Source organism: Pteropus alecto, unplaced genomic scaffold, assembly GCF_000325575.1.
Source record: "Pteropus alecto unplaced genomic scaffold, ASM32557v1 scaffold109, whole genome shotgun sequence".
Taxonomy (NCBI): Eukaryota; Metazoa; Chordata; class Mammalia; order Chiroptera; family Pteropodidae; genus Pteropus; species Pteropus alecto.
Genome location: NW_006494608.1, coordinates 1,477,152 through 1,501,879, shown reverse-complemented (window position 1 = coordinate 1,501,879; position 24,728 = coordinate 1,477,152). Strand labels below are relative to the sequence as shown.

General features: G+C 34.5%; 1 protein-coding gene across 2 annotated transcripts in view; it reads right to left on the bottom strand.

Moving 5' to 3' along the window:
- POU6F2 (POU class 6 homeobox 2) overlaps positions 1–24,728 on the bottom strand; it is a 455,705-nt gene that overhangs the window by 325,574 nt on the left and 105,403 nt on the right. For both annotated transcript variants that reach the window (XM_006925339.1, XM_006925340.1), the window contains exon 3: positions 20,165–20,336. In XM_006925339.1, coding sequence (XP_006925401.1) covers positions 20,165–20,336 — 172 coding nt within the window. The remainder of the gene's footprint in view (positions 1–20,164; positions 20,337–24,728) is intronic.

Genomic DNA, 24,728 nt, shown 5'->3' with positions numbered 1-24,728 from the left:
CATGGTTTAAGGGTGATGAGATCAAAGGGCAAAGGACGATGAGGACACTGTGTTACTAATCTTTGTGGAGGAAGTTTTGCTGTCCCTTATATCTCTCTAAATTCTATCAAAACTTTTATAATACTATCATTATTAAAGACTTCTCAATTTACCCAATTTGAGTGTGCCATCTCAAAACAACTAAAACAACTACTATATATTCTGCCATGTGTAATTAGTTGTTGGTCTTTAGAACACCAGCCAATTCAAAAGAAAACATTTTCCCATTATACTTTTGTTAATTTTTTTTATTTGCTCTTATCTAGTAACTTTTATGGATGTTTATAAATATGGGAAAATTAATACTGGTGTCTTTTCATATAAAAAGCTTACATAAAATCATAAGAAAAAAGATATGTTCCCCAATAGAAGTTAAGAATAGACAATTAACAGAAGAATTACCAATAACCATAAATTACAAAGAGTCTTTAAGCCTGCTTAATATTCAAAATATGCAAAGTACAATTTCTTACCTCTCAAATTATCCAAAACCAAGAATAATGACAAAAATTAAGTTTAGTGAAGGAATCAGAATATGGATAGTCTCAAATACTGTTCATGGATATATAAATTGCATATCCTTTCTGGAGGGCTTTAAACATGCATACCTATTAATCTAATAATTCTGCTAAATAAATAAATAACTTATGTTATATTAATTTATCCTAAGGAAAAGATTAAGGATATAAGCCAATTTTAAATTTAAATATTTATATTTAAAAAATTATAAACAATCTAACTGTCCAACTATAGTAGATTAATAAATGAAGGCACACTCATATGATAAAATATTTTATAGTCATTTGAGCTATAGCTATAAAAATGTTTGTTTGCATAGAAAAATATTTAGCATATATAGTTTCCATATAAACAAGCTAAATAAGGAGAAAGCAAGCTACAAACACAGTTTATTACAGCATGGTTATAGATTACCTGCAGGTAAGGAAAGGGCACATCATTTAGAACATAGAAACCATTCTATGGGAGTTTGAAATTTATTCTGAGATAAGAAGCCACCATAAAGCTTTAAGTAGTAGAGAAAAACGATACTCACAACTCTATAAATTCTATATCACCTGAGGTCTAACAGCCAAATCCTGGTAAATATCTATCTCATGGGGTTTCTGTGAGTGAAAATACTTTGAAAATCCTAATCTATGCAATCAACATCATCATCATCATCATCATCATCACTGTCATCAACAAAAGCCTGTAAGTAGAAGTTTGGCTTGTAGACACACTGGGAAATCTACTTTATTATGAAGTTCTAACTGAATTTAAAGGAAATGCTTTTATGAAGGTTTCTGTAGACTGGCATTTCATATTGTATATTTTTGGCATATGCCATGACCTACAATGGTTACAAGCACCAAGTTCAACATTTTCCCATGATGCCTTATTCTCCTTTCCATCTAGGCACATTCACTGACAGTACTTGGTGTGAAGGCTGGCACCCAGCAAAGTTTCATTCTGACTCTCAAGTATCCCCTGGGGAAAAAGAGGGCTGAAAGCGATTGGTCCAAAGAAAACAAGATTCTCGGCTAGAATTCTTATCATAGTGAAAAGAATTCAGAATTCAGTTCATGACTTTTTCAGTTAATAAAACTGCTTAATCTGGCCACTATTTGAACAACATACAGCAGTTATGAATATTTTAATTTGCTGAATCCATACTTAAAATATTTTCAGCTAATTTGAGTTTTAATGGGGCCTTTTGCTCCCCCACTTTTCTCAAGAGAACCAAAAAGAACCTTATACTTCATTTATATATTTATCTATCTAAAACACCAAAAATGTGCATCTTACCTCTAATGATCCTTTTTTATAAAATCATCATACATTAGGAAATGTAGAATTAATTTTTATAAGAATTCAAGATGCTCGAAAGAGGAATATCCTAGTTATAACCAGAAAAAACATTTTGACATAAAATCCTCAAATTTAGAATTTATTTAATTTAAAGATATTTTTAGAAAATTGTGGTACAGATGATTTTCTTATAAATAACAATAATTTATGTGAAATGCCTTCAAACATACCAACTTTCTTTTACCAACTCATTCGTCTTTAGAACGTCTAGTGGTGGACATAAAGGCTCAGGATGGTTTATTATAACTGAAATTTCTGTCTGTTATTACCACAGAGAAATGTATTGAACTTAATATGTTAGGTTTGGGAAATCTATTTTCATTTGCTATAACCAATGGTCTGTCATAAGCGTAGACATAGTAAACTTCCAGATTCTATCTTCCATCTGCCCCTAACACCCTGAGACTTCCTTTATTTTTTTTTATGTTTATAGAGTGACAACCCAGTTTCCAAAACCTAAACTAAACTTCTTAATCTCAATGAGAAAATGAAAATGATAAAAAAAAGTAACTTTCAGTGGAACTAAACATATAAATATCTAGAAGATACTGAACTATGCTCATTATAAGGTATATAAGTCATCTCCCATTTAATTTTGTCCCAAATAAGATCTTCTGATTCATTAGGAATGTATTTTACTAGTAAGAGGATACTGCCTCCAAAATGAATTTACTTATTTTAATTTATCAGGGAGAAAAGGAATAGATGTGTAGAAGTAATATTGCCTTTGTGGTGGTTCTATAATTTTCCACAAAATTTTTCAACAGTCTTCTCATCAAAAAATAGAGTTTAATTCTCCTCTTTTTGAATGTGAGACAACCTTAATGACTTGATTCTAATAAATAGAAAGTGGTGGAAGTGATGCTGTTGACATCCAAGGACAAGTTAGAAAACTCTAGTTTATGAAAGCTAGATTTTACCTGGCTCTCCTCGACCCCTCGCCCTTGGGCCCAGCCACCAAATTGTGAGCAAGCCCAGCTCACACGAAGGAGCACATGTAGGTATGCTGGTCAACAACTCCAGATAAAATCCCAGCCAACAGTCAGAATCAACCACCAGACATATGAAAAAGCAAGCTTTCAGATGATTCTAAGCCTCAGGCTTTGAACTGAACTGCCTCATTTGAAACCAAGTGTAAGAAAAATGCACTGTTTCTACCAACCCCTCCCCAAATTGAAGATTTGTGAGCAAAATAAATGTTGTCATTATTTAAGTCACTAAGTTTGGGATTGGTTATAATGTGGCAATAGATAGTGGAAACAACCATATAATTATAACTAGAGTGATTGTACTTTAAGAATCAGTGGTACTTTAAAGAATATTTTAGTAATAGGCATTTAGGGCTGGTGGTGGGTGCTCTGGGTGGGTCCAAGACTAGGTAGCAAGAATCAGAAGAAGCTGTAGAATGTTAGCCTATGTAGTTTCTCCAATTTTGCTAATTCAGAAGGCAGATTTCAGTATTTACAACTAGCACTCCACCTGGCCCTACCCTTTTTTCTGCCAGGAAGGCCTAATTCTTTATTTCCTGTCAGAGAAAGTTGTAGCTAAACACAACTCTCTTACTCTGTTCCTTTGCCCCTGCTGTTTGCCCAACCTGTAATGCTGCCTCTGTTCTAACTTTTAGATATCAATTTTAGAAAAATGTCTTGTCTAAATGCAGCTCTGGAGATCATGAGCATCCAGTACAAGGGTTATAAAGTTGCAGGTAACATGAACTTACTCGGCTTACTTGTGCAGAAAAAGAGAGAAAAAAATTTGCTGTGAGATCTCTGAAAAGAAAGTAACCAAGACTCTTCTAGGAATCAAGGTGGTAAAAGCTACTGGCAGTATCTCTGGTCATCACCATCTAGACACTCTCTAGCTGTTTTTCAGTCCTTGGATCACTCAGTTTAAGAATTATCTTCCCAGGAGAGAGCACCTGATTATCTATTTCGGGGTACATATTGAACTTTGGGGCAAAGATTGAACATCTTGTCTGACAGTTTCATCAAAACTATATCCAATTGGAGAGGAGTAATTTACCAAGGTAATAACTACATATTGCCAACTCAGTGTTTACCATAACACCCGATTCTATAAACTAAGTCACATCTCTCTATTATTCATTCCTATAGCACCCAGTACTTCTCTTGCAGAGCATGTCTCACAATGGTAAATTATTAAATTTCTGGATATTCATTGCTTAATATTTGAGTTCCCTACCATCTGTAAACTCTATGAAAACAGGGACCAATTCTGTTTAATTCATCACTGTATTCTCAACACCCAGTACAATAGCAAAAGTTTTTCAATAAATATTTGTTGAATATGTGAATAAACACTTCTTTACCTTTGTTTTGTTATTTATTTTTGCTGACACACACACACATACACACATTCTTACATTAGTTGAAGAATAGATGCCTATGGGTAGAGTCTATTTCCACTTAACATTCAGAGAGTATTTACCAAGTGTGGATGATATCCAGAAACACCCAATCCAGAAGCAGTTCAATTCAAAAAACATTTATTTGGCACTTAATATATGTGAGATCTATCATCTGTCCTCTAGGGGCTTGCTACCCAGCAAGGGAGGCAGACAAATGCACAAGTCATTGTAATATTAGGTAAACACTGGGAAAGGCTGTAAAAGAGGTTAAAAATGATAGAATAGTTGAAAAGCAAGGGAAGGCAAGATTCACTGTAATGTGAGGAATCAAGAACCTTAGCCTAAATATTTTAACCACAAAAAAGTGGGGTGGCAGCAGACTGGACACATGAAATAAGTGTTTCTGAATAAATTAACCCCTCAATGAGTTCATTATAAGAAACTTAGAGAACACATAAAGATATGAAATAGTTATTTGCACCTGGCCCTTTAACCTAATTGAAGCGAAGCAATATTAGCTAACAGCGTACTGCTATATAGATTGTATAGATTTTTTTCTCTAAAAGGCTGATATCTGATAGGAAAAAAATGAATTTCTGAAGGATCAGAAGACCAAGAACCAAGGTGACCTTCATAAGAATGGTATGAAAGTACTGCCATTTTCATGGGGGCAAATCACCTCAAACAGTACTTAATAGTTAGCAAGCCTATTTTAATATTTAAATGGAGAAGGTATGCTACAAATTCCCAGGGGTTAAAGTCTCGAAGATTTTGAGGATTTTTGAACCACCAGGAAGCATAAAAACAGGGAAATCTGTTTTAAACAATCTTACCTAGAAGAAGCACTGACTAAGTACTGACTTTTAGTCAGGAAAGGTTACGAATGCAACTTAACTTTTATAAAAATATGAAAAATTGGAGGATTCAGCTGTAGAGTGCAGTGCTTAATGAAAGTATCTTCAGGGTGGTAGCTAGAAGGGAGTGGTGTGGGAGAGGTACATCAAAGCTGTATGAGAGGCTCAGTAAATAAACTTGTACTCAATCCTTAGCATAGTATGAAGAGGTGGCTTTTCTTCCCTCTGTGCAATATAAATCCCTTAATAGAGTCCAATCTTATATTAGTTTTCCCAACATTAGCCTTTCCATGGTGACACTACTAGTGGCACAGCCAAGTGGAGACAGATCTGTTTAGTTTCCCATTGACAAAATGACACAGGAAACAGCAACAAAAGCTGAGGTACCTAAAGGACAAAACATCCTACACACTCAGTGAAGAAAGCCCAAACTGTCAAAAGACACATTATTCATAGGGTATGGTCATTGCCACTGGCTTCAAAGAGAGTTTGTCTGTTCATAAAATAAACACTAACATGTACATTAATTCAATCTGAAAGCATGATTTAATACTTTTCAATATCACCATATATCTGTCGACATCAACCTACACATGTTGAATAAATGGTTTTAGGAGTGTCAATAATTTCTGAATAAATGTGAATGGGGCATGAATAAACATGTAATTTGAAACATGTTGGATCGCTATGGTAATAACAACAACAACAACACAAAGATGCTTTTTTAGTGATCGTGACTATTTTCGTTTCTATAAAAGGAAGTAGGTTTTAGTAATCTCAACCAAAATCGCTAAATTTCAACTCTTAAATGTATTTTTTAATTTAAATGAAATGGTTTAATGGTGTAATTAAAGTAATCGAATAAGGGTTCAAATATATTTTTTCAATATATTAATTTAAAGTCATATTCAGGCAAGGTGCTGTTTAAAAAAACAAAACAAAACAAAAAAACACTATTAGCTTAGTCTGCAGATAAAGGTAACATATTTTCCTTAGTCCTTAATAAAGGTAATGTATTTTCCCTAAAAATGGCTTCAAATGTCAATTTAACCCATTTAAATGTTCACGTCATATTCAATTCTTAGCAGTGTTGCACTGAAAGATTTTTGGGGGGTTATCTTATTTTTTATTCATTTTTTTTTAATATGAAGGGCTTATTCTTAAAGATTAGAAAATATCAATTAAACATTGGCTATAAAAATCCCCCTCAAAAAGGAAGACACAATGGATTTCTAGTTGCAGCCATGCTCCAGTCCGTAATACAAAACTAACCCTTAGAGAGAAGAGCTTTTCTTTGGAGGCAGAAAAGGGCTCCCCACTGGGACAGAGGAGACCCATGACCTAATCAAACTCTCTTTACTTCTGTAGCAGAGATAATTCTCTCTATATCTAGCCTGAGTTTTGGCTTTTTTGGAGAATCTTAGATTAGGAAAACAGATCTTATCATACAAAACTCCTCCTTCATCTGATCATTAATATCTGATCCACACTCCTTACAGGGTCATTTCTAAGACCTGAGAAAGACACACTATTGCTCTGAGAAGTGAGAGAAAGGAATTCACATTTAATAAACACCTCCTCAAAAGAAATAAACACCCCAATATGCAGGCACCTTACTTGCCTTCCTTTCCATAATCTTCAACACCCTATCAAATTGTTACTTGAACTCTCATGTTCAAATATCCCTCTGTGTAAGTCAAGTACAGTGATTTGAACCCTGATTACAATCCTGCTGTGCAATTCTTCCTCTATCTTCATGTGACTTCAATGGGATGTTTCTCTTGCTCTAGAATTTTGTGTAGTTCATCTTGATTTGGTAACAAAAGCATTCTCCGAAAGATCTCTGAGCATTTAATTGAAAGCAAATGCTATGTTCTTAGTTTTGGCAATAATGAAGTCAAGGCAGAAAGAAATAAGCACTTGGCCTGAGAGCTGGCAAATTCCCTTGAAAGAGGTAGCTAACACACCTAGGAGAAACATGGCCTAAAGTCAGGCTGCCACCAGGGTATCTAACTGAACTACAAGTTAAAGAAGCGTTTGCTCTTGTCCACAGACATCTGGTTTCATATTGTTTATTAACACCAAAATCATTTTTCAAATCCCTAAATCTCAGTGATTTGAAATTCCAATATTTTAAATTTAGAGAGTAAGATGTAAACTTGCCCCCTTCTGTCCTTGCTTACTACCCTGCCTATATACTCTCCAAGATGATGATTGTGAATTACTGTCTCCTCTAGAAACTGCTTGCCATCTGTTTATAAGTCTGAATCCTTTCCTGAATGGACTTTCAGAGAAAGCAGTATCTAATTACCTCAAGAAGGAAGGAGTGTTGTCATCAGGAGAAAAAATTCCCCAGAACTTCTTTCACTAAGGAAGCCCTGGGGACTGATACTTCCTTAGGAAGGAACATGGTTACTTTTGAAGGCTTCAGTTTTTGTTGTTGCTTTTCTGATATCCATTGCTAAAAAGTAATCAAATTCCTTCTAAAAAAGGAAAGTTCGCTTCCAACTCTTAATAAAGTGTGGAACAGCTGGTATTCATTCATTCGGAGCTAGTTATATTCCAGGCATTCAATAGGGCTCTATACGTGTCACCTCCTTACAACCTCCACCCTGCCCTATGAGTTAAGTGCCATTGATACCTCTATTTAGAGATGGGGAAGATGAGGCTTGAACCTGTGTGTACTTGACCAACCAGCTAACGAAAAACAGCCTGACTCCAGAGCCTTGACTCACTACATTATATTACAAAATAAGCAAACATGAATTTTGGAAGAAGAATGGAGACAGTAGAGACAGGGAGGAAAAGTTTATTCTTCTTTCAGTCATGACTAAGAAACAATTGCTAAAGAATTGCATTTGTGTTTTGCAGCAATAAGCACCAAACTCCATGATGAAAACATTGTGAATGTAATTTGTCCTGAATCACTTAATAATTCTTTCTTCTTTCTCACTTTTTGGGAGTAATGGTTTTTCTCAAATATTTAGGCTTCTGACCAATAAACAACTTCTGAAATGCATGAGTTTGGAAATTAAGATTTTCTGAAGAGTCACAGAAAATAATGAAGCAAGTAAATAGAATGTCAATATGTAATATTGGTTGTAGGCTATTTGAGGGTGGGGCGACAGTGCCTTGTTCATTTTGCATCTTTGGCATCCAGTATAGTGGGCAAGCTCAATGAGGTGACTGATTCTGTCTGGTGTATTCTCCACCAAGTCTCCAGAACCAGCACAGCACCTGCCACAGAGTAGATGACTATTTGCTGAGTAGATGACTTCATTGTTAAATGTGAAACGCATAAACTGTATAGTATAGAAAAGACCTACATATAAAACAGGACAAATTTTGGGTTTCTTTTTTATTATACTGTGCTGCAGTTCCATTGTATATACGTACAACTCCTTTCTGTTTTATAGGTGAAAGGGTACAGAAATAAGAAAGTCAGTTTCAAAATGATTCACAGCAAAGAGGAGAAATATAAGAAATGGAAACACACAGAGTTGATAAAAATTCCTAGGAAAAGTAATTTCAAAGATACAATATAGAAATGATCCGAGGAGATCATGGTTTTAGTTTTCATCAGTTGTTTTATTTTGAGAGGGAAAGCTGGTTCTTTTAACTTCTATAGGTGTGTCTTCTCCAAAAAAAAGAGAATGTTTCTTTGTATGGCTTTGTGACTATCAGAATGCAAAGGAGGAAATGTGATGAATTTTGACAGAGAATAATAATAATAATTAATAATACCTTTATTTATTCTTTAGTACCCTCTCTGCAAAAGGGCATACATACTAAATATGCCATAAAATGACAAATATAATGACATTGTAATTTCAAAAAGTGTAAAATGTTAAAAATTTGATAGCTATTATAAAGTACCCTTATAACTACATTTATATTGAAAATGTCATCACCTTTTATCTATATAGTAAATATATAAAATCAATTTTTAAAGTATTCAAAAATGATTTCACGTATGTATTTCTTTCCTCTGATAGGTACAATTGTGCCATTTGCCTTTACATTGCATGAAGTATTTATATAAGCTAATTTCAAATATTATTAAACTAAAAGTATTAAATTATTTTTATATTCACTTGTTAAATGTTCAAATATGGTCATATTAAAGGAAACAGTTTAGATTTTCAGCCATGTATTTTTAAATTTTAAGTCATCTTTTTTCTAGGCTGCAAAAGTGTATTACCAAATAAACTGACAAAACATCTCAGCAACTAACATAAACGTGTAATTTTAATGCCTTCTAATCACACAAATCAATATGAGATTTTTGTGCTTGTGCATGACCTTCTTCAAATTATCTTCCCATTTTGGCTGAATCAGAACGAGTGTGGGCTATTTGATAAAAAAAACCTTAAGTGTGTGAAATAAGAGCCCTAGCCTCTTCTGCCAGACTCCTCTTGACAGAAAGATGATAGAAGCATCACATCCCTAGGAGAGTAAATGCAAACTGACAAGAGATGAGCCTTTAGATGTTGAATATAATCTTGAATTGTGCTTGAAGTGTCTTATTATCTTGTCTTTTGATGTCTGAAGGGGTGGCTCATTGTTAGAAAAAGGAAAACCCTCGCACATCTTTGCCATCTTTAAAAATTGTTTGGCCTTTAACAACTGCTTTTCCAACTAATGTCCATTTCTCCTGACAATAAATATGGCAGGTCGTCGGCAAGTGACAAACAATTTACTTTACATGCCACACTTTTATGGTTTTTGAGAGCTCATGTGGAAGTATATTTTAAAAAGCCCATAGAAATTAGCACTATTACAATTTTAAGAAGACTGAGGTCTACGTGCATATACTGATACAGAGTTACTAGTCGTGGTTATTTTCTGCTATTTCTGGTTTTGTATTTCACTGGTGCCAGATTCAAAATTTAAGTTCTTTATTTATCATTGACTAAAAATAGCCAGGGAAAATGAAAAAGCAACAACCAAGTCTCATAGATTTCACAAAAGAAATGCACTAATACAGATTTCTAATGCGCATTGCAATATTCAGAACAATATTTTTAAAAAATGCCATTTCTAAGTTGGCTATCAAGAGCAATGTCGGGCTTGCTGAATTTTGCCTCTTATCTCAGACCCTTCAGCACTTTTTAATTTCTGCTGTCCTTTTGGGTATCTACCACTCTTTGTATCTATCATTTGTTTTGTAGTTTTTGTTTTAACTTAAGGTTTAATGATGTTTCCAGTCAATAGAATTCCTTAGCAGCTAAATCACAGCCATGCCCATTTTCTGTCACCCAGCCAAGATTTTGTAAAAGCTTTCAAGATCTTTTCTCAGACCTCCGTCACTCTAAGAATCCATAAGAATTCTCCAAAGGACCATAAACTGTTACAGGTTTCAGGTTATTGTATCATTATAAAAACATATTGATACACAACAGATGACAAGACGAGTGGCTGCCATTCCAGGCTAGTGCAACTATCTCAGTGCAATCAGCAGTCTGTAATCTGACCAGTTCTGTTTTTGTTTTTGTTTTGTTTTTGTTTTTGTTTTTAAGCAGGCATCTATTGACATTAATCCCTTTAAAAGCATGATGCTTAATTTATAACTTTTCTGATTGCTTGCAGATTCTGATTAGATTGTTAGGAAATTACTATAAACATGGAATCTAATGGAAGAAGTAAAGATTCTAAAAAGCAAAGATATAGACCAGTATTCCTGAAAATTTGAATAATTTCTTAGATAACTCTTAAGAGTAAAACCTGCCTTAATCTTAGGAACCAGAAAAAGATGAGCCAATCAACACCTAAAACAATGATGTGTGTTTCTTTCCAAAAGTTTGTGAAAGGTTTCCCACATAATCCAGATGAGCCCTGTTCTGAATATTTATCCTGGCACAGATTACAGTGTACTACATGAATATAATTGAATCTATTAAATGTTAGCTTTATTCAATATTTTTTTCATGTTTCTCCTTTTGCAGATTGTATGCTTCCTTTTGGACATGTTTCTATTTTACAATATTTTGCTAAATAAAATTAGATATATTAAAGGAAAAATATGCAGGTTTGGAAAAAGGCATTTCACCCTCTCCCCACCACTTGCACATCTATACATTCCTAAATACAGGGTAATGTGTTTTTCCATTTGATTTTTTATTCTCTTCTAGCCTCTATTGGTAAAAATTCACACTGTATTAATAATTTTTCATGCTTTTTCGACCTCTTTCAACTTCAACAGTGATGATTCTCTCATGCAATAAGTAACCCCAAACCATTAATTTATAAAAATAAATCTTGCCATATTAGTATCACCACATATGTGGTCATAAAGAACTGCAAAAAGAGAATAACACCACACTATTTTAATAGCATGTAATTAAAATGTGATTTCTTTATTGTGAATCTGTCTTGCTATGTGTACATGTAAATGTATATTTAGGCACATAGAATCCTTACAAGAATGGGTAACAAAAATCATGCTTAATAACTATTAAACAAATGACTTTTATCTAAAAAAAAAAAAAAAAGAAAGAAAAAGATGTTTATCCTATATGTATATCTCACAAATAGACAAATATTTAGGTTCCCAATATTGAGATTCCAAGATTCTTCCCTAGCTAGGGCAAGTTATATAAATATTTTTTTCCTATAAATCAAATCGTGCAGAAACCTCCAAATTTCTTTACTGAATTAAACTGCATAAATTTCTGAGAAATCCTATTGTCTCCTCTGCTCAGTGAATAGCAGCTTCAAAGAAGACACTGGAACTTAGAATATAGCCCAACTATGCCTGAAGCAATAGTGTAATATAATTAGTTGTTCTTTATTGGCAAACTATTAATTTTGATAAGCTTGTCTGGAAACTTATTTTCAATACTATACATAAATATAGGAGAAGTACATTAAATGATGTATGGATAGCATGAACAAAAATAAAGCTTATTATAAACTAGCTTTTATTAATTTTATGATAAAGAAAATACATACATACTAAAAACTCAGTAAGACAATTTGAAGTCTCATGTGAACATGAGGAAAAGTGTGGAGAACACACCGTCGACACACACACATGTTTTACATGGGAAGCAGCTCATTTACTCACTGTGCATTTACAGTGCCTAAGAACAAAAACGCAGGGAAACAAAGCAAAAATAAAGTATGATACTGATAAGAAAATGGAAAATGTACAATGTTATACTGTATTAATATTAATCTTTAAAGATGTGATTCTTGGCTTCACACACTTTTATAACAATTGGAAGGAGTTTTTTTCTTCATTAACAAGATGAAATTAAAGTAAAACAAGATATTTAGAAAGTACATCAATCTAGAAAACATTGATTACTTTACAGAAAAAGATAAAATACTAAGGGAACTGCTAATTAATACCAAATACTATAGAGCAGGAAAAACACATTCACTAAATTGTTAAATGGTTTTATGTTGGCTATCATCTGTACATTATAAGTGTCCTAAAAATACCTTAATATTCTACCTCATTCTCAGGCTGAATTAACAGGTTTTATCTTAGTTATTTACTAAGAATATTTTTAAACATCTTAATAAATGAAGATTTTATTATAGAATCTCACTTTTAAATGGTCTTTAGTAGAGCGAAACTTAAGTAATTTGTTTACGGATAATGATATTACTTAGTTTCTCTAATTATAATCTATTAATTTTCCTCATTTTTTCAAATAGTTTTTATGACAGTGTAGTCCTCTAAATGAAAGTGACAGAGACTATATTAGTTATGTTGTTTCAGGTTGCTAATTTTTTAATTAAAAAAACAGTATATTCTTGCCATATATAGGACCTCAAAAGTGCTTTAAAAGGAAAGATTGTAAGAGAAGTTTGAGCATAAATTTTCTTTCAAATTTTCAAATAAAATATAGACATTCATATAATATACTACGATTTTTTTCCAAAGTAGCAGCTAACTATCAAAAAAGATGTCAGGAACTATGCATCTTGGTGAGGCAGCTTCTAAAAATGATCTCTCAATACTTACAGAAAAAGTTAATTTCCATTTCTCTGAGAATGACAAACTTTCTTCAACCAAAACAGATTCAGCGCTATTCTTTCTGACCTATGTTCACATTGAAAAGCTTAGTCCATTTTTGATAGCTCACAATAGTGTCACATCATAAAGAGATGTTACCAAACTAGTCTGCACTTGTTTCATATTTTTATGAATGCTGACTTTGAGAATCAGAAGGTGGAAGTTTACATTTAAAAAATTGAGTCAGCTCAACATGACAGACATCAGAGGACCCCATATTGCCAAAGCCCAAATACTTTTTTATGAATTTTAATGTAAATATTACTTAAAGATATTCCCCCCAAAAGTCTAATGTTGACAGATTTAGAACCTCATCCAGGCTCATAGCATAAGGTATATATGCAGCTGTAAAATACTATATTGAAACAAAGTATGCTCATTTATTTCCCTCTAAAAAAAAGACACTTGAAATTTAAAATAATAAACATTTAAAAAATAAGACAGAGATGGCATTAATAAAAGGAAAACTGGACAAAAACACCAGCAAAGTATAGAATCTAGGAAGACAGTAAACAAGAAAAATCCAGAGCCATTCTGGATATTAAAGACAAACCCATTCGCTGGAGAATGGCAGCTGTTACTATGAGCTTTCTCCAGCTACCTCTGCCTTTGGATATTTTTTAAAAATTTATTAACCTGACAGCAGGAAACTTTACACAGATTGCCGCCTGACGGGGTGCCAGATTGGTATAAACACTTTGCTATCTTTTTCTTTAGCATAAGAAAATCAAGAAACATGTTAAGTGGAGCCAGGTGCGTATTTGGGCAAATGTGACTGCTCCTCCAACAGTCTCCGTTCCGGGGAAGGCCTGAATAATCAGCAGCAGCCCAGCAGCGGAACTGCACCTCCATCCACCCTTCTTCCTTCATATCTACTTTCTTTTTAATGTGTGAATGTCTGATGTATTATTAATCTCCAAACATAAACCAGCAAGGTCGCCAATCAAAGAAAGTACCAGTTCTCTCACAAATTACTTGTTCACTGTCTAATAACAAGCAAGGTCCACTTCCAACAGACACTTACGTCTCATTTTTGAAATGAAAAAAAATTTTATTTGGTCAGTTCTTGGGAAGAATATTGCTAACTCTAAATTAAATCAGGTAATTAAGAAAGAAGGCAATCTACTTAAGGGCTGAGCCTTGGGAGCTGGAACCTGGAATGTCCCTCTATTTATTAATTATGGCATAAAGTGAGCTGGACGAACTACAAAAACACTATAACGTCATGTAACCTTTAAGTCAGAAATACCCAAGACATTAAAAAGACTAATACGGAGTCATTTTAATGAATGATGGTACAGATTAATGTAATTTATAATACTTTATCTTATTTCTAGTTCTTTGGCACCATTAACAACAAAAACAAAATAAGAATCATAGCACTAAAAATAAGAGAAAAAATGTAAAACTGTATCAGCATTTGGATTTGCTAATGTGTTACCGTGTGGTAGCATCCGCAGACACTGCAATATTGAACTTTCTTTTTTATACAGAGGTCTGACTTGAGCACTCCAGGCATGGCAAAGAGACAGAAAAGGAAGGCACGAAAAAGGTCCCCACTAAATCTTATGTCTCAGATTGTGCATTGTCCTCCATTAAAATGCCACTTAGAAATGAGCATAGCTCAACGAACAAATATGGTGAAAAGTTTGAACGCCACTGCCATTTTACATGAAGTTATTTTTATTTCAAAGCTTACACCTGCTATTTAAAGTGGATTTATTTATCAGTGTAGTATTACAATGGTTTCTGGGATAAAAAAAAAAAAAAACACTCAACTTAATTTGTTTAAACACACAGACTCTCACTGAGTTTTTTTAAAGAAATACCTCAGTGCATTAGATTTTCTTAAATGTTAAGAAATGTATCTAAACATGCATTTTCCCCTAAGCAGTCAGACAGCAGCACAAGGGCTTATTTGGCCATCAAACCACAACTGATTTTTGACAAATACCTTCTCATGCAGCCCATTTACTTACACAAATACAAGTTTCTACTGGTTTCTTTTAAATAACTGTTTTGCATAGAATCCATTACTCGAATTATTTAGTTAATCAAAAAAATCCTGTTTTAATATTTTCCTAGCAAAACACTTTCTTCAGTGAACAATAGTATGAATTTTGAATTGATGTAATATTGAAACTTTTAAAAATATGGAAGCATGATGAGTATTTTAAATAAATATATTTCTCTAGGGAATTTTCCTCATCACTTCCCAGCTAAGTCCCTATTGGGCTTAAGCCCTATATCGTGATTACTGGCCCTAGCGTATTTTATCAGAATATTACAAATACCCAAGGCACTGAAACCTTGAGAGAGACATTTAAATAAAGTAATAAAGACAGTGATGCCATAATGAAGGCTCCATTTATGCACAGCAAGAAACAGCATCACATAAAGTGCAATCCCCATAATGCCATACCAATGACCTCCACCCTGACCTGAAGAGACCACTGTTTCAAGGGGTGACAGACAATTTAGTCCTTTATCCTTTTGTCATTGAAAACGACTCTACTGCCATAAATTCTAATCAAGTCAAACTGGATGGCAATTTAAAAAAAAAAATCTTATAATGCATGTTTCTATGAGAAAGATAACAGAAAGGAAAAGAAAAAAAATAATGCTATAGATAGTACATTTTCTAGTAAGGAAGAATCAGTGACCCAACTTTCAACCCTTTTCCAATAGTTCATAGATAAATGACATTGAAAATACCCACTCTTACAAGTATCATTGCATGCAATTTCTTTTAGCGTAGAAAAACACAATATCATAAGAGAAAACCAACCACCAATTTTTATTTCAGGTACAATGTTTATAAATAGTGTTCTGTTTACATCTCAGCTCAAGGCTTTAGAACTATGTGCCACAATTCATGTACAGTGTGGTACAACTGAAAAGCAAAGCACAGAGACCAACCCAGCCGCCCAAGGTAGTTGAGACTTTAAGAAAAGCAATCATGAGGTTAAACTTGAAACAATAAAAATATTCCTAGGATGAAAACTGTTAATAAATCATCTTTTAAATTTCATATATATATATATGTATATATATATATGTGGAAGAAAATATTTAGGGCATGTTTTATGTGGTCTCACTTCTTCGGCTGAGACTACATGGGCAAACTTTAGTACAGATATTTTTCTAGGGATATATATTACTTTTATCCTGTCTGTGGCCATTTTCCTGACCAAGTTTTTGATGCTACCATTTGAATTTTAGCATCCAACTTGACTGAATGTGGAATACTGAATTCTTGATAGACATAACTAAAAATGAAGCATCACATTGACACAAGCGCTATAAATTCACTAGAGAAAAAGAACAACCTCTTCCATTGAGATTGTTTATCAAAGTCCAGTTCTGAGAATGGTTTTGAATATGTACATTACTAGTCAATACTAAATGACTGTCTCTGTGTGGCATCACTCATTTGATCACACAGGTGAAACACAGTGAGACACAGATCCAGATGCTCTAACAACACCCCCTGACATGCAAATTTGTTCTCCAAACTGTCTCCTACAGCTCAGAGCTTAGCATAATACAACCAGGAACTGAAAAAAAGAGATAGTTACTCTACAGGCTTTACAGGAGTAAATAATACACCACTTAATGATATCACAGAGAACTACCTAACCATATGTTTCTCAATGAAATGTGGAGTCATCTCTCCTAAGTGTACTTTAGTTTCCATGGCTGTTCAAGTTAAGCAAAACGTTACCTCTGCTGTAATTACTCTATAAAACACAAGGGCGCTTTTCTGAACTTTCTACTTAAGCTGGCATATGGCTTCTGGTTTCTCCTTCTGGTATTCTGAGATGCTCAGAGTACTGAAACATTCTGCACAGTATGTTTCCCTTTGGATGCTGTAAGTGCAGAGGTGCAATTTAAGGGGAGGCATAAAAGGCCCAATGGTTCCTGGAATTTCCTTTGTTTATCCATAGAGGGCATCAGTATTAGCCATTCTCCTGCAGTTTTGTGCTGAGGGTGCCATACTGTGAGAGAAACAGACTTATCCTCTGGACTGCTAATTTGAACAAGACACAGAAGAAGGAATAAGCTCCAAAGAAATTCCTTTATACTGAAATTTCAGGTACAGTAGAACACTGAGCTCCTCTTATTTCCTGGTATTGCTTAATGTATCTCCACGGAAGTAAACATATCAAGATGCACACGATTTGTTTTAATCTGCTTCTTTCATTATAGAAACACAGTTTTCAGTAATTCAGTGCAGATATTATAGGAATAATGGTGTAAGAGAATATGTTAGAAAATCATTATTTAGAGATAAACCTGGATGCTCTCAATTATTCAGAAAGAATATAATTCTTCATTATAAGTGAAGAGTATAACCAACACTATATGTTAAAAAAAAATCTCAAACATATTGATGTCAAATAAAATAATGGTTCATTAAGTTATCATCCACTAAGTGTTGCCAAAGTTACTGAAAATTCTGAAAGAGAATTATTCTGGAAACTTTTAATTTGTTATGTAAACTAGAATTCTTAAGTCCCAGTGATATTAAAAACTGAGAGCATAATAGATCTAATAGCTAAGGAAATCTTAGAGCACGTAGGAGCACTTTCCTTCCAACGTGCATCCTATTTTCTGTCTTATATTGTCTCCAGTTTTTTTCTCAGGTTTTCAAAACTCTTCATCTATTGATATCATAGTTACCTAATTGGAAAGTGGAAAATATTCACATTGTGTTTGAAAAGCACTCTATAGACCAAATAAAATTAAGCGAATACATAAGGAATATCAGATATAAGATGTAGATTGTTCTGGGTTCTCTCTCACAAAATCAGAAGTTGAGAAAACCAAAGCGAAGATAAGTGCCTTCTTAAATCTACTATGATTTCTAAACTAAACTATGATTCCTAGGTTAGCCATAAAGATTCCATTTAAGATATATTTTCAATGAAGTTTTAATTCAAATTTTTTTTACCCTCCTGGATTTTTTAAAGTTATTTCTCTACATATGCAAGTTAGTAAGACGTGACATAACAATTTTTAATGGAGGGAAATCTTTTAAAGAATGTTGAGAAACCAAATTAATTATCCCTCTATTGAAACCGATGGGGGGAAATTGAGGGGGAAAAGTTGGGGTTGTAAGTCAAAGTCTACAAAATACACTTACTTTTAAAAATGCATGGAAAGTTTAGGAACAAATAGTCCATTACCTGCAGTTACACTGAATACACAATTGATTACTTTTGAAAAGTCAGAGTGCTTAGTGTTAGATACTCATCATCAGAGAGTATCTGGAGCTTGGCTTTTGCTTTCTTGTAATTTACAATTTTATATGACTTCTCTCACTAAGCCCTGAAATAAAATGAGCTTTTCGAACATAACTCTTCCTACACAGAAAAAACTTTGACTACAATAAAACATTTCTCTAGAGTGAAAATGCTAAAACCTTAATTTCTTGGTATGAAAATTTTATGTCAGAGGTGAAATTGCTGCTTTCTGAAGAAAGAGTAATATAACAGAATTTCTTTAAACTGATAGCTATTATACTCTTAACTATAAAATAGTATTTTACCAATAGAATATTTGAAACAGAAAGTTTCTCTGCAACATCCCTATAATGTTTGATTGAGTGCTTGAAATCCGAGGAAATCTCCTCTGTTGAAGCTGGCCTAGAGTTGCCAAACTGTCAAAGCTTCTTTCCTTCTACAGGTTAAAAAATAAAAATAAAGCTTTTTTTTTTTTTTAACTGAATTAATGACTTTCTTAACAAAGCAGTTTATGCACTGACTTTTTTTTTAAGTTCAGAAACACAACTGTTTTTAACATGAAACCAAGCAGTTATCTGCCCTTTTTTTTTTTTTTAACTGAATTAATGACTTTCTTAACAAAGCAGTTTATGCACTGATTTTTTTTTAAGTTCAGAAACACAACTGTTTTTAACATGAAACCAAGCAGTTATCTGCCTGATATATACCTATGTAATCATTATATAATATTATAAAATCATGTATGTATACATATCAGGTTAGTATATGTATGTATAAACAAGTAGCATGTATTATAGATAGCTAGAGATAGGTAGATAGATATTTAGTGATATAAGCATATAAACACTGGGAAATAATTAAAAGCAAGTGTTTCAGGAGCAACTGTACTGAAAGCCGAATGCCACTCTATCTTATAAAGTGCTTCTCCAGGAGAGACATCTATCACCATCTATCACTCAGTCACGCGCCTCAACAACCTACTCCCCTTTCTGATTAGAGATCACAGTTGCTTGAGTTGGCTTACAGAGTGTCATCTGTTTGAATGACAGATGTCTTTGCTGGAGTAGCACTCTGCTTGTTCTTGTTTTGTTTATGAAACAAAGATTCCTGAAAGGTCCTGAGCTGTCTGGCACTTAGGATGAGGCTATAAACATCTGTTAAAGGGGAGAGAGCCAGGGAAGGGATGCAAAGGACCTATTTCCTTTCCTCATCACCCTTTTAAAAGAATAGATATTCATTCTAATTGTTATTTCTTTGAACAATCCCTCATCTTTGTTTACCTGGCATAGAATAACTTGTATTGATATTTTCCAGTTCCCCTCTCCAGTCTTTTGACTCCAGATAATAACACTTTACTCTTCTTCCCCTTAACAAAAGGCTGCAAAGCAACCCGAAACCGAGTCGATATTTATTCAATAAATGCTAACCAATTCTCACAATGGAACTGATTTCCTGATTATTATTACCATCTTCTTTTTTTTTTTTTTTTCAAAATAATTTCTAGCCTGGGGACTCCAGCAATATTTGACAAGTCAAAATGGGCAGCGAGGAAGTTCCTTGTTGGGAAAAGTTTGGAGGACATTCTCCTAAGCCAGCTGGAACGGGCTTCAGTGCCTCGGCCCCTCCAAAATGTGAAGCTTCTCTTTCTAGCACTTAGAAGAAAATTGAATGAACAACAGGGGGAAAAAGAGAGGGGTGGGTGTGTGGATTGCTCTTCCGGACAACATGGTAGGACTGAAATGAAATACCTAGACAGACTTACCGAAGAGCTTGCTGGGAGTGTCCTCGCTGTCATTTGATTCCACAGGCGCAAGCAGGGGCTCATTCAGCTCGCTGTCTGAAGTAGCAGCCTTGTCCTCACCTCTCAACTCCGCATTCATTTCACTCCGCACTGACAGCAAGGGCTTACTGACTTGTCCAGCTATCATTGGATCCTAGGATAGGGAAAAAGAGTGAAGGGGAGGAAAAAAGTGGCAGCTTTAGTGTGCGTGTCCTCTCTCCCTCTCCCTTCTCCTCTCTCTCTCTTCCACACGCACACTCTCCCTCTCTCCTCTCTCTCTTATCTCTGGCTGCTCCCGCTGTTATTGCTGGCTGCAGTCAAGTGAAGAGCTATTACAGATCCGAGGAGTTCTCCATTACTCCCCACCCTATTAAAGCTCAACTAGCATGTGAGAGATTCAGGAGGCATCGGAAGGGGCGTGGGGGGGGAACTTCTTTGAAAACAACCTAACCAACACAGCTTTAATTATGGGATATGCTTTTGTGCGGAATGTTTTTACACCTTGTTCTGTCTTTAATGCAGTAAGAAAAAAGAAAGTGCTGGGTTTGTACTTCAGCAACACACTGAAAAGAAAGGCGCACCCTATAGAGGAACCGCCGGCTATTTTAAGAAGCCCTCTCCCTGGGAGACAAGCAATTAAACCCTATCCCTAGAGCAGAGCAAAGAGATAGGGAGAAAAGAGTCCACAAACCGCTGTCACTGGAATAAAAGCGATTTCTTATGTAAATTCCATAAGTACCCTTAGAAGTTGACTTCGTCGGTCCCAGATTTGGGATAGAGACGCTAACCCCAAATCAAATGAATATTTCAAAGCAAACAATACACAACAAAATGTATAAAAATTGGCTTTAACATTTTTAAAGGAATTGGAAAAATACTTACAAACTGTGTTCAATAATTCGGAAACCTACAGCATCTTACACCCAGAGCATTAAAGAAAAAAAAAAAATCACCTCCAAAAAAAGGCAAACTTTCAGCCCCAATAATTTAAATCTGCTTTATCTTCAGATTTCTCTTCATTAGGAGAGAACTTTAGGATCAGAAATGTTTTTCAAGTACAGCCTTTTATTCCATTTGCAAACCAAGGTGCATAATATTGTTATGATACAAATACCAGATGCAGAAGGAAAAGAAAAGCAAGAAGTGCCCTTTTTGGCTTATCTGGGAGCTATTTATTGCCAAGTTCATGCCTAAATGGTTCCTGAGCAGGAAACAGGTGACCAGCACAGGAGCAGGTGGGGCCACATGCTCTCTTATCCCATCATTACATTGGTTGCAGTATGCCTGTGGTTATTTTTTTTAATGTATTCATGCCTGAAAAGTGAATTTGATATGACACATGATAATCTATGAAAATGTTAATCAATACAAATAGTTTAAGCTGTCATCAAATGCACTTCTTTAGTCAATACTCATACCACTGAAAACAATGTCACTGTCACCAGGGCTTAATTTGCACAGCACTTAAATATTGGACTCTGTGCATCAATGCACTTCTTCTTCAAATACTGTAGGTAAACACATTTTCTCCCTATTTAAGGCTGAAGCACTCAGCACACATTTAGCTGAGCTGAATCCTCCCTTTTGAATACCTTGATAGGTCCACTGGAGGGCAAAATTAATACTTAATTGAATCTCACAGTCATCAAAATAATCAATACTTTTTTATTATTTATTCTTTACAGTCTGTTGACTGTTTCAAACCTCTAAGGGAATGGTGGAAAGGATTCATGGCTTTGAAACACTGTCATTTAACAAGGTAATTTTCAGTGGGGCATTAGGGGTTGTGAAACATATAATAAAACAAAAATGGTGGCTTATAATAGGAAGAAAGAAAAGAATTATATTTCTGCCATCTAACAAAACAGGATAAATAAAAAAGCAAGTGCAGAGAAAGAGCAAGAAAGGAGGGGGACGAGGGTGAGAGAAAAACTGGCTTTTGAAGGGTTTTATCATATCAAGAGCAGAGCGGAGCTTTCATAATGCTGACATTTCTCATCCTGACAATCCTAAACAAGTGCAAAGGATGAGATCGCAGATATCATCTTTCATCACATTCCCCAGCTTAAGAACCAACATGACAGCTCCTCTCCCCTTTATACTGTTAATTACTAAATAAAATACTACTCTCTGTCAGCATCAGATTATTGCAGATAGCAACCACAAACATTTCTCTATTGTTTCCCCCCTCTGAAACGATGATACCTACCTTGAACTCTTTAGAAAATAAATTAGGCTTGTCTCACCATATTGTAAATATTTGAAATATAATCAATGTAATCAATGTGGTCGATTCACAGTATTGTCAGCCTAAAATTGCTGGTGATAGATTAGCATTTCATATACCATGTTTGGTCACTAAGATTTGGAGTTCCTGAAAATCAAGGGGAAGCAGGCAGAGGGGAAAGAAGACACAAAATTCTAAAAATTTCCCCAACTTTCTTTCCTCTGTATCTAAGAAAGAATGTGTGTTCGGATTCTTCTGATTCAGTTCGTGGAGAAGAGCGGGTAAGGAAGAGAACACTGCTTTATTACATGGTTTTGATAAGGATACTCATCATGTGAAATAAAGAGCCCAGGTTTAAATTTAGTACATTCTTTTTACTCTACAAAACATTGAATACTCAATCTCTCTAATCTAAAGGAAGGGGTGTGACTTGAGTCTTTGAGACTCCCAGTCTCTCAGTCCACACTGCTCATTTGAGCATTTTTTAAGGTAGTGTTAACGGTAAACTTGTGTTTAGAATGGCACGCACTCTCTTCATGATAAACCAAACATGGTTATTCATGTATCAGTGAATATCCGGATAATGTTAAAGCAAAAAATATTCTGTTCTTATTTTATCTATGAATGGTCAAACTGAATTCTGAACCACATAGAAGAGCTAAAATGCAGCTGCTAAGTTCAAGTGCACTTAAATCTTTAAGCTGTTCAGTCTGGTTGATGTGTGCAAAGCATGTACTGGCAGATGGTATATTTTCATTGACCATTAGCTCTTCTTTAAATTACTTTTATGTACCTCTTACATGGCTAGGTTTCCAAATAGTGTCTCTCAGTGACTTGAGCTTAGAAAATTCAGGAGTTTGTCATTCAAGTACTCATTTGATTTTTTTCATTTTACAAAGCACTTTACATTTGCCACGATGCAGCTACAATCCACATATATGTGTGCATGACATGGTTAAACAGGAAACCCCCAGTGAGGCAGAGAGCAGACAGCTTTTAATCACAGTTGCAGCCGCTGGGGGGTCCATTTGAAAATGTGTCACAAGCAGTAACCACTGAATACAGTCATATAAGTGAGGGAGGAATGCCTCTTTCAAGCAGCACTCAGCTTGGAAGTCATTCTCTCCCTGCCAAAAGTGATGGCAGTCTGTAAAATTCCTTTCTGCCAGAGTGAGGAAAGGATTTTCCAATGTGTACCTGCATAAGTGCTTGTAATGTAATGTAATGTAATGTAATGTAATGTAATGTAATGTAATGTAATGTAATGTAATGTAATGTAATGTAAGCAAGTTGCAACTTCAATATGTACAAAGATTCCTGCAGCAGCAAACAGGAACAGAAATAGCTTTTGAGGCAAAAATATTGGGTTGGTGCAGACTTCCTATTTGAAAATCTGACATTGTCACAACTACAGTTGAAGAAGTTGGGACTTTTCTGTAATTCGCTTATCAGCTCTCATAGAAAAAGTAACTAATCCAATAAGAACAATGAGAAGTATGTGTAAGAATAGAACATGGCATGTGCCAATACAGAACACTCATAAGGATCAACAGAGATCCAGGAGCCGGATAGTGAATTTGTATCAGCAGAATCTCAAGACAAATTTCATCATGTTCTGCAATGAAGGGACTGTAATCAACATCAGAACTACACAGAAATTATTTAAATCATCTTCAGATTTAAATGTTACAGAATGAAAATATGTCCCATTTATTGAATGCCTTTACCAGATAGGCACTTCAGATATATTTAATGTCACCCAAACTGTGCCAGGTATTAATCCCATTTTAAGGTTAAAGGACTGAGACTCAGAGAGGCCATACAGCTAATAAGTGGTGAAGCTGTATTTTCAACCCTAGTAGATTCATCTCCAAAGATCAACAATTTTTATATTGCACATTAGGTACTGGATGAAAAAATGAGGCTTACGGACTTAAAAACTCATGGGGTTTCCCAGAACTTAAATTATGGACTGTGAAGGATGTTAAACCCTGGATAACAGATTCCCAGAGCATGCTGTGTATAGTATTTTCTTCCCTTCAGATTCTAGGAACAAAACACTTCTGTGTCTGACACTCCTTGGGTGAAATTCGTAGAGTAATATTGTATAGTAGACAGGATATCAGGCAGTATCAAATGTCCAGGTATTCATTTAGGTTCATTCTCTACATAAACTTAGCAAACCACTTAACCACTTTCATCCTTAGTTTTCTCATCTAGAAAATGAAATGGTTGCCATAAAACAGTATTTCCCAAAGAAAATTGGTTTGGAAATAAGATCATAATTTATTTTTATGTTTTTATTTTCTATTGATGTAA